The sequence below is a fragment of the Battus philenor genome, unplaced genomic scaffold, assembly GCF_028537555.1.
Source record: "Battus philenor isolate CCGP_79_NKW_IND1 unplaced genomic scaffold, ilBatPhil1.0.hap1 SCAF_13, whole genome shotgun sequence".
Taxonomy (NCBI): Eukaryota; Metazoa; Arthropoda; class Insecta; order Lepidoptera; family Papilionidae; genus Battus; species Battus philenor.
In genome coordinates, this window is record NW_027181675.1 from 15,407,249 (window position 1) to 15,418,597 (window position 11,349).

General features: G+C 41.0%; 1 protein-coding gene across 1 annotated transcript; it reads left to right on the forward strand.

Moving 5' to 3' along the window:
- The first annotated feature begins 28 nt into the window (after positions 1–28).
- LOC137933216 (ras-related protein M-Ras-like) lies at positions 29–4,959 on the forward strand. The gene is made up of 5 exons (XM_068777070.1): positions 29–396; positions 1,971–2,124; positions 2,413–2,566; positions 2,955–3,117; positions 3,583–4,959. The coding sequence occupies exons 1-5, from the start codon at positions 358–360 to the stop codon at positions 3,667–3,669; spliced, it is 597 nt and encodes a 198-aa protein (XP_068633171.1). The 5' UTR covers positions 29–357; the 3' UTR covers positions 3,670–4,959.
- Positions 4,960–11,349: the final 6,390 nt, after the last annotated feature.

Genomic DNA, 11,349 nt, shown 5'->3' on the forward strand with positions numbered 1-11,349 from the left:
TTATTGCACTACTGTCTTTGACGTAACGTAGCTGTGAGTGACAGCTGTCAATGTTTTGTGCACATAAGTGATCTTTTTTATCGATGATTGTAAATTCAATAACACTTCTCTAATGTCCTCCTGCCGATTTGTCTTATCATCACAGACGTGATCACAGTTCACAAGCGCGGCGGTGGGCGAACGTACGCCGCACTCCGCCACGATGCGTAGCCACCGTTAATTGTTAGCGCGCCGGCCGCGCTCACCTGTGTGCACTCCGCGCCCACCCGCGCCCACCCGCCGGCACTCCGCGCACTCCGCGCACTCCGCTCGCAGCCGCAGCAGACGCTCCGTGAGCGCGCGCGCCTACAAACCAAAATGACACGGCCCGGACCTCCGAGCGAGAATCTTCCCACTGTGAGTTGTTTACAATTCGTCTAAACTCTATTTCAGTGCCAATGAACAGGAAATGCTTGATTAGCTGCACTTTGGAACATTTGTGAAGGAACAACGATATTACAGTACAGTGTTATTTTTTCATGGTATACATTGGTTGTTAAATAATTATTAGTTTCTCTATTTACTAGTTATCTAGTTTGATAGTTTTACTGCACGAATATTGAAAATACAAAATAATTAGCAATTTTTTAAATTATTTATATTATACTGTTTATATAATAAAAGATAAATTAGACTCCCTGATAAATATCTCTCTAATCATGATAAGAAGTGGCATATTTATCACAAAATTTTATTAACATTTTGTTATTTTATCTTATAATGCCAATATTTACTGAAATTGTAATAATAGACTTCTAGTAGCAATGATATAATAATATATTTTTTTCCCTGCATTATTAAATGCTAGTATTAATTGGAGGCCTGTTAAATCTGTAACATTTACTTGTAAAAAAACTGTCATATTTACCATAAGTTTTTAATGTTTACCATAACACAACAAAAGCAGGAAGTAATTGATGCTTAAATAAGTTACTCATCATTGATATAATTAAGTTATAAAACATCATAGCTCACATTATCTGTTATGTGCGGACATTTGTTTTTTAAACAATGTTGTTACATGAATTTAGTTGAAATTATTTTCTAAATAACCTCATAGAAGCAGTATGTGTTTATTTCTTTGCTAACATGAAGGCATTGCAAGCAACCTATGTATTGGTCAAAAGTGTACAATATCTCATTAGCTTGCAGTGGCCTATACCTACACAGTGAGCTGTTTTCATTCTTAATGATTCCAAATGTTGGCAATCAATGACTGTCTTTAGTGTTGCCACACAATTAAAGTGTCATTAAATAATTACAATATAACAATAAAGACTAAAAGAGCCAGAGTCGTTTGGTGGGTTTCCGCTGGCTCAGATCTCTCATAAATATACAGCACTCAAAAGTAACTTGATCACTGCAAATACATCTGGGCTAACACATTCAGTGCTCCACCACCATATAGCCAGTGAAATTGTTAGTGTTGATTTGAGCCAAAGAAACTATCTGATTGCATCTTTTTTTAATATTCCAAATTGTTTTCAATCACTGCCATCATGCAGTGGTTGGCTTTTTTGCCTTATCTATCACTATTTATGTTTACATAATATTAAATTTACTCAATTTAAATTCTAAGCTATTTTCCATGATTGTTACATATATTTCATATAATTTCCTCCTATAGCACATATTTATGTTGATGAATAATAACACCAACCTGCAGCTTATTAATTATACTTATAAACAATTAGCATGTGTTCTATTTAAGTTCACGGGCCCTTCTGCTCCATGAACTCAGCTCCGATGAAGCTGTAGAAGCTCTTAGGCTAATAATAATACCATCAACAGAGAAAAAGTATGTGTTCTATTAGACTACACTGTGCAGCTAAAGATGAGAAAAAGTTATGCTTTACCATGTTTCAATGTTTTTTTCTGTCTTAAAAATAATTGTCATAAATAATAATTGGATCCCTTTTTACTTGTCCCAGGTAAAGCTGGTTGTTGTGGGCGACGGTGGCGTGGGCAAGAGCGCCATTACCATCCAGTTCTTTCAGAAGCTGTTCGTCACAGACTATGACCCCACCATTGAGGACTCATACATACAGCACACGGAGGTGGATGGCCAGTGGTGCATACTAGATGGTACAGCAATTGATGTCAATTGTTAAGCTCTCAGAAAAGTTGACAGATACAATATGCAGTATTATCTGTTGTATATTAATCATTAATATTTTTATAGCACATTTAAAGCAATGTATCAAGACATTTCTATACAGAACTTTTAAAAGTTTTGTATGCAATAGTTGTGAGATGATCCGCTCTGTTTTGAGCTCTGATTTATTTTGTAACACATTCTTGATATTGCAAAATAGTTGTTGCATTAGTTAAATTCTGGCATAAAGTGTTTGACTGTGCCACTTTTGTTGGCAGTGCTGGACACGGCGGGGCAGGAGGAGTTCAGCGCGATGCGCGAGCAGTACATGCGCAAGGGCGACGGCTTCCTGCTCGTCTACTCCGTCACCGATGTGCAGAGCTACGAGAACATACGTCACTTCCACACGCAGATCCTGCGCGTGAAGGACCGGTGAGGCGGCATTCGTTGTGACCTTGAAGCAAAAGTTAATTTTTGTTGCAGAACCAAAGAAGTGTGTTTTAGATCAATAGATTTAAGATGACTCTCAATTTATTGTAGTAGTTACTTAGTCTATACATTGTATGCTTCCAGTTTCACAATGTTGCTAAAGAATTGAATACAACAATCAATTGGTTATCAGTGAGAAGCAGGGTATGATGGTAGAACAGAGGTATCAAGTTACTAAAAGCCAAGTCGCTTTGGCAAACGCTCTGAGTGGTCCAAGGGAATTCAAGGATGTTGGCTTGGACTATCACTCAATGTGTATTTAGGAATGTCTCGTCTGAGCTACCGGCCAACACACTGCCCATATAATAATTTTACTGCGGTTGTGTCACAGCGAGTCGTATCCCATGCTGGTGGCGGCCAACAAGGTCGACCTGGTGCACGCGCGTGTCGTCAGCGAGGAGGCGGGCCGCGAGCTGGCGCGCCAGCTGGCCGCGCCATACATCGAGACCAGCGCCAAGGAGCCGCCGCTCAACATCGACGCCGCCTTCCACGAGGTGATCACTTGCAACAATTAGATATGAGTATATGCAAATGAAGGCGGTCTATCCTTGACATTTCTAAATGGACACAGCACAGTTTAAGATATTGTTGAAGGTAGCGCGGCACGCGACGAAGTGGCCGCTGTTCTTCGGGTACTGAAGACACGTTGTTTCATTTAATAAACTCGCTTTGACAGTAGCTAAACTCGAGGGAGCTGCCTAGATCCTCGGCTCGAGTTGTTACGTTAGTTAATTGAATGCATTAAGAAGCCGAAGTTCATAGGTTGGTTGCACAAATGTACATGCAGTCCAAGTCGAGAATACCTTGGCTTGGGATGCGTTCACCATTTCAAAGCAGGAGTGCCCAAGAGGAACAAGACCTGGACCTTGTCTAATTGCTATAGGATAACTGTATTTTATATTTTGTTTGGAGCAAGAACGCAGTAAGTTTAGCTTTAGAGAGTGACTTGTGTGTTGCAGCTCGTGCGCATCATCCGCAAGCACCCGCAACAGGAAGAGAAGCAGCGCCGCCGGCGACGGTTCTTCGGCCGTTGCGCGCTGCTGTGAACACCACGCCCATTACACATTGCTTTCTCACTCACTCCTCATCGCTCTATCCCTTTCTACACTTTTGAAGACCTTCATACAGTGTTACCCGACTACAAACAATAATATCTGATTTATTACCCTGCGATTTAAGTTCGGCTGCGTCGCCGCCCTTTCGTCGCAAACCTAGTGCGCGTTAGATCCCTCGCAGATGTTATCGATGATAAGCAAACCGTTTCTCCGCGCTGCACCGCGACGCGACGTGTTTGTGTAACTTGCTTGCTGTCTAAATGTTTTGCTGTTCAATGTATTTGTTGGCTATTGCACGGAGTGGTTCTTTGACATTACCAACGGCCCTCTTTGAGCCGACCCGCGTTAGCTGTAGACGCGCACGGTATGTTTAATATTTAGCGGAGGCGTGCGCTGCACCGAGCAAGTCGACCCGCACTCGCGCCATCTGCACGCACTGTCCAGTCCATGGGGAGCAACTTTAAGGAATTGAAATTATTTAGGATTAAATGTCGTAAGAGATAACGAAGGCCTACCCAGCTGCGCACGCCCACGCGCCCTCGCCGCGACGGCCATTTCTATGGAATATAAGTCTTGGCTCAAGTCCCAGTAGTTAATTTGAGAAGGTACTATAGGTGGGAGTTTTGAGCCGGGTGTGTAATTATTAATATTGATGTTCCATGTGTTGTTAACGAGATTTTTCAGCGCGCACACACACGCACACATATACACGCACAAACGAACACTGAGATGTTGATATTCTGTAGCTGTACTTTTGAATTTGTATACAGCACCGCATAGACCGAGCTAATGCTGTCAGTTGAAATATTATCAGCGCCATCTGTTATCTCGTGACAAGATCACTGTCCGCTTAGAAGTTGTCGACGTTTGCTTAGACCGCGGGGGCGGTGGGCGCCATCGCAACGAATAGCGTTTAGTTTAGTTTTAGTTATCATAATCTAGTTACTATTTAAGTCGTATATTTATTTAAAAAAAATATAAGCGATTATAAACAAATAGTGCGATATCTGCTAATAGCCGGCGCGGTTTGGCGTCGCCTCGGAACAAATTAACATAGAGCGTACAAACTACCCGTGAAGCTTCCGACCGCACGCGGACCTTTTGTAATACTTTTGATATACCAAAGAGTTTCGTTTTCTCAATTCTAGTCCTTCTTTACATTCTAGTGTTTTTGTACAGACAGTACTAACACCGACCACGTCGACTGTAGCCGCGATAGTAGCGAAGTATGTGTGTTGTTGTTCACGTGCTGTAACCTGCATTAAATGAAATGCATCACGAGTGTTTTATTTAATTACTCCCTCTACAATATCCTTTTAAACATTGCGTCATAAGTTAAAAGTTATGGTGGCAGTGGCCATAAGGGCTACCGTAGCCACGCGCCCGCTGTGACAACTGCGCGGTGGCGTCGTGTTTGGGGTCTCATCAAAGGGCTACCTAGTTCGAAGAAAGTGATCTCATGCCGCGTATAAAATTGTCAACTGTATTCCTCGGCCATTAGCAGAATGTCACTACAGTGACAGATGTCTAAATCTGTCAACATACTTTTATGTTTCAGATGCTGATTGCTGCATGAAATACTGTGCTGTATGTCGCTACTCTCGGTGCAGTAATCGCTAAAATTTGATTTTTTTTAATCACCGGCCGCTAAACCAAAAACCCACGTCATAAACTTTTCGATAACCCGATACAATTTTTGATTAGGAAACCTTTAGTAAATGAAAAAAATAGGATAGAATAACATTTTTGATGTATATAAAAACAATGAAAAAATTTTACACTAAAGGCTTGGCTTAAAATCTGATTTTTAATGATCGAAGACTATCTCAACAATATACAACAGTGGTTATTTTCCTGTGGTATAGTACTACGCATACAAATAATAATCGCTGACCCATTATATTATTAATAAAATAGGTCAGTAGCAGTATTAAATATATTTATTTAATTTAAATGAAACTTGCGCATATCAGAGCACCTATGTGGCGTGTTTTCGATAAATAAGTGACTTAAAAGGCTACTAGATGGCGTTATATTTTGACAATATATTAAAATCGAATAATTGTTTTAATTAATTTCCATGTACTGTCAGTCATGCAACTGATGAAGCAATTTTTCAGGGCGACTGAATTACAATATTCTTCATAAGTATTGACGTCGATTCACGTAGCAAGTCACTGTCCACGACTGTCGCTCAAGCGATCGCACACAAAGTAATGTTTGTGATTTAAAGAAATCGTACCTTTGTTAGATTTCTTTTTTTATGTGCTTTCAATTTACACCACCGACTAAGAAAAAAAAATTTGAACTATTTTAAAATTCTCAGTTATTTTACGACAACTTTTCATAGATGGCAGTTACATACATTTTGTAATAAGTTTCTGTCGTAAGTAAATATGCCATGTATATATTATATATATATAATATAATATACTATTTAAGGTATATAATTATAAAGATTTTTGCATATTATAAATCTATATTTGAGATATGTTGATGGAGTTCTTGTTCCTAAGTACTTGTAAATAAAGTAAATGCAATAATTTCGGATAAATGAATGGATGAGAAATGTAATAATATGAGATGCGTGCTACGCAAAACGAATTATATTCTGAACCGGGTTCAAAACAGGCACTATCTACTACGCACGCAGATATGTATCCATGTTACGATTATTTACACTGGCTAAATGGAACATTCAACGATCCAATGTGTCTAAACTGACCTCCATATACACGTATGATTGTTTACACGTGGAAAAACTTTAAACGGGTGAATGTATGGCTCATTTGTGAACGAAAATGCTGTAAAGCTTTCATACCTATTTCGAATCAACCTGTATAAAGTGGTCACTCTAAAACATGTTGCACTAATTTGTTTGGTCTTTCAGAGTGTGGTAGGCAAATAACCAGACAGTAAATAATAATTAAATTTAATATGCAGTAATCGGAATTTTGAAAACGATTCGTCTACTATATTATCATTACGTAGATATACATTATTTCTGAAGGCATTGGTTTTTTTGGAAAGTGTGATTATTTATTGACAGCAACACAATCCTTTTAAAGCTTTTAAGCTATTAAACTTAGTTGTCTGTATGCACACTGAAGTCGCTATCAGCATTGTCATCGAAACGTCATCGACCAGTTGGCCGTATGAACCAGCAAACATGGTGTAAGACGCATTTCTAACTATAATTGCACTGACATTACTTCCTATAGAGAGAACAGACTTCATCGCAAAGCACATATGGTATTGGTTTGTTCCCTGGCCCATCCACCCTTGTTTGGAACGTTGTTTTTTTTTATGACCTCCGCTATTGGGAGCCTTTCCTTCCCCTATTTATGGTGGAACAGGGACTTTATTTGCAATTTAATTTTTTACATGATTTTTTATTTTTACTCTCTTCTTTCATATTTTACTTTCTCTTTTGGTCTATTATCTATCTTTCGTGCTACATTTCTACTTTTTCATTTTCTACCCTGTTGCTCTGTTCATCTATCATTCTTTCCTCTTTTCTTTTTACATTTTTTCATTTTACATTTTTATTTTACATTTTTACTTATTTTCTATAATACATTATATATCACATTTGAGTTTTATTTTATCACATTTTATCACATTTCTTATTGTATATTTGGATTTTTATTTTTTTGTATAACGTTTTTTACTATTTTCTTGCAACTGGAACGTTGTTTAGGTACAGACACTGACAGGAGCTCAACGTACCCCTGTTAGAAACCAATGATTCCAATGCAATCTGCGCGCCGGAGCGTTTGTGAGTCCGAGGGAGGAGTTGAGGAATGACGTGTACACTGCGGTGCACAGTTGAAGCTGCCCGACATTCCGTATTGCTTGTGCGAACTAAGAATTTTGAAAAGAAAACTTCAGAACAATATTAACTTCGCAAAGAAACGGATAAACTTTTAGATTTGTCGTAAAACTTAGGGAATATTTTATACGTGCAAATAGAAGTGAATAAAAAAGTTGTTGATAGTACAGTTAATATTAGATTAAAAAACAAATGTGGTCAGAAAGTAGTATTTAATGAAGTATATTTTGCGTATATTTATATAATTTGTATATAATATGGAACGAGGAAAATAATTGTTACGGTCAATATTGAAATAATAAATAAATGGTGTGGATTTCTGTGACGGATGCCTCGCGGAAATTAATGTATATATGTAGCTGCTACTGCGGACGATTCAGGTTTTTCTGAAAAAAAAAACATAAACAATACGTTAGGGCGGACATTGTCTCCGAGTAACCTTACCAGTGAAATAATAGCATAAACAAATATTTTAAAAGTCACCTTGGTTTTGTTTAATTTATTTATTTGCACGTTTGGGACATGCCCGCACACAATCACTCCAGTGTGCGCAAGAGCAGGCTATACCTTGCATCGATTTAAATGATGTTTCTTCATCATGACCCATCATCACGGAAAAGTATCGTACTCATTACTCATTCTCTACCTTAGGAATGGTGTGTTGGAAAGTGAAAGGTCTTCTTAGCCTCTTCAACTAAAGCGGGCAGCGGATTTCCCGGAGCCTTTCACCAAGATGTCAATGAAACCACGACACCCAGCACACACGTCGCTTTCGCCGTTACCTACACTTAACTGTGTATGTGTGTATATGATGATTATACTCCGCAAACTCCGGCATGGTTCTGTTGCTGTAATTCAATTAGAACAATTTACAAATCTAACATTAGTTGAAGCTGATAAAAACATAGTAAGCCGGTACTCCCGTCCCCCCACCGGCCCCCTCGATGATCCGGGAGATTAACGGGAGACAAACAAACGACCGCCGGCCGCCATTTTCCATTGTAAATAGCGCTGAGATATCAAGCTCTACGGCATTATAAGAAATCTATCAAGGGACCATGGTGAGAGAGAGAGAGACGTAATAACTAGTCAAACGCTCCGCCGCGCCGAGCTCGTGGAAGAGGTCTGTGCACGCAGCGCTGAACCGAACCAAACGATTAGGAGCCGGGCGATGCGGACGGGGCTTGGACCGAGTGCTCGCTGATTGATGAAGTCGGAGCTCCCCCCCCCCCAACCCCAGCCCCGTCCGAACAGTAATTGCGCGGTGCAATGTCTTGTCAACGTATTTATTCATTCAGGACAAGTTGGCCGAAGCTGCGCGTACCCGAACAAACAGTTCGTATTATACCGTTCACTCTACAATGTAAGGGGCTTCGTAACGTATCTCCGCCCTCTGAATAATAGATGCAGCGGGAGCCCGAGCGTGTGCAAATGTATTCAGGCGTCTGGTGCGTGAGGCGCGCGGGCGGCGCGCGGGCGGATCAAAGGACGGAGTGATCACGCAGGATCAGGGCGTGACGTCCTAAGCCCGCGGGCGAACACGGCCGGCGCGGCGCGGTGCCGCTGTTTACAAACAATCAACATCGCAAGGACCCGCAGTCGGTTGCTTCAGTTTCTAATGCGAGTACGATTTATGGCACACGGCAGAGAGAATGTTCCGGTCGTGTATCGGAGCACGTAACTCGTTTAATATATGTATCCGGGACGGCGGCGCTCCCCTGCCCTCACCCCCTCCGCATCGAGGAGCGGCGGCGCGCGCCGCGTACGCTTCTTCATAATGCAATTGTGTTATAACTATTTAATAAAGTCTCAACGCTTCATGTGGGTCGATCATTAATATTAGAAAACGTTCTGCGTCATAATAATAACAACACGAGAATTTTCGGAGGCCTTTCGTAAAGCAGTTTCGGGCAACTTGCTTCGCGTCCGGTGCCCGCGCCGCACAGCTGAGCACCGTGTAAAAGCACTGGTCGCAAGCTGTAACTACTTCTTACGTTATAAATAAATACAAAGTTGCATAAATTAGCTTCAATAACTTGCTTAGTTTGAATTTAAAACTTTTGGTCTCAACTAACCTTACATACACTATCCTATCCGCGCGATGCGCCGTGGCCTGCTGTTATCGCAGCGCTTCAAGTGCTGGCACCGTTCGCACTGCGGCGCTTGTAAATCGTTCTTTGTTTGGCTCTTTTTCCAAGTCGTGTACTCCCGGTGGAAAAGTCATGGTCATGAAGTCACTGAGCGTCCATTCTCCTGCCTTCTCTCGCTCCCGGAGGTTCCTCGAACGCACAGATTCCGAAAGAAACCGGACGGAATACCCATAGCTGTCTTTTCTATTATCCCAAATATACAGATCCCACCAAAAGCGTACGGAAAGATTCCTAATTTGTACCAGGCAAAAGAATTTTAGAACTGGAGGTCAATTGGTTGCCGATACGTGCGTTCTTTGGTCTTTAGGTGCTGGAGGATGGGGTAACCAAGCAGCGCTGAATCCATGCCCTTTGCGATATTCTTCTCCAGCATTACATAAGTAAAGCGTCAGTGCGTTTTTAAATCGTTAAAGTTTCGGGTACGTAAAGCATTACTGGAAACTCTTGAGAACTCTTGAGTATGTGCCGTCCTGCCGGCGGACCCCAATTTGGTCGGAGGCAGCTATTTATTTTCGTCAACACACAGCGCGCCAGTAACAAGGTTTGTCTCGACAAAAAATTGAATGAGTCGCGCGAGCGTGACACGTGCGCGTAATTGAACCGCCCCGTCCCCCGCCGCCCCGCCGCCCCGCCGCCCCGGTGATATATACCGCATGTGTTATACGTTCTTTCCCATACGGTTTATGATATAAACTATTTGCATTTTGATTTGCGCTGCACGCGAGCTGTTACACGCTACATGCTATAAGCTATTTGATATACGATGCATGTTGTTGGCTATATGTTAAATGCTATATGCTACATGCCATACGGGTCGCCCCCGAAACTTTGAATTGTGTCAACGTCAGCATTTCCGATATCTCTCTCCGCGCTCCATGCACGCACACTCATTGACATGGGGTGCACGCGTGTATTTGCCAATCCTCACTGTCGACAGTAAAAACTTGAATAATCTTTGTACACAAGCTTCGTTTTATATAACATTGAAAACCGAAGTCTTTGTTGAATCGCTCTTTATAAACTTGTATTTAATTATTTGAATTTCGCCCTAAGGCCGGACTCCTTGGTGTAGGCGCGACCGTTTCTCAGGCAATTTTCGAGATCATGTCAACGTTAAATAATGTTCTCCGGACTCGGCAGCGATGCCACGAAGCCGAATGTTAATTTTAACCGTTGTTGTTTAGCGGCGTGTATTCCACACGGGTACGAGTTTTAAAAATATCTGAACTTTTCTGTTCTTTATGTTTTAATTCCGGCAGAGAGACAAACGGAACAAAAAATAAATGAAACAAATACCATACCAGTCGCGGCTGCGACCGAAAATGCGCACACAAATTTTTGCTTCGTGAGTGAGGTTTCATAACATTCCTTTGTTAATTTTTCGATTAGTTTTCTCGCAAGTAGGTTTGGAAAATAACATTAAACATTTTGTGCGCACAAAGGCGAGGCAGCACTAAATAAAAAATCTAATCGACATCTGCAGTAACGAAGTCAGCGGGGACCGCGTCCGCTCTCCTCAAAAATTATTGAGCAAAAATGTACTCGTGTTAGTCCGCAACGACGATGATATTTATTTTATAGTTGCAACGAATTTTTAAAATACATTACAGTACGTGGAAATATTCGAAGAGTTCTTTGAAATTGTAGAGATTTCGGAATTTCGTTTATTTTTTAATGGTCAGTTTAAAA

What these genes read in the sequence shown, in the direction of transcription:
- LOC137933216 (XM_068777070.1), top strand. Translation starts at nt 358, where the DNA reads ATGACACGGCCCGGACCTCCGAGCGAGAATCTTCCCACT. An exon ending in CGAGCGAGAATCTTCCCACT is followed by an intron (nt 397 to 1,970) that starts GTGAGTTGTTTA and finishes TACTTGTCCCAG; the next exon opens with GTAAAGCTGGTTGTTGTGGG. An exon ending in CCAGTGGTGCATACTAGATG is followed by an intron (nt 2,125 to 2,412) that starts GTACAGCAATTG and finishes TTTTGTTGGCAG; the next exon opens with TGCTGGACACGGCGGGGCAG.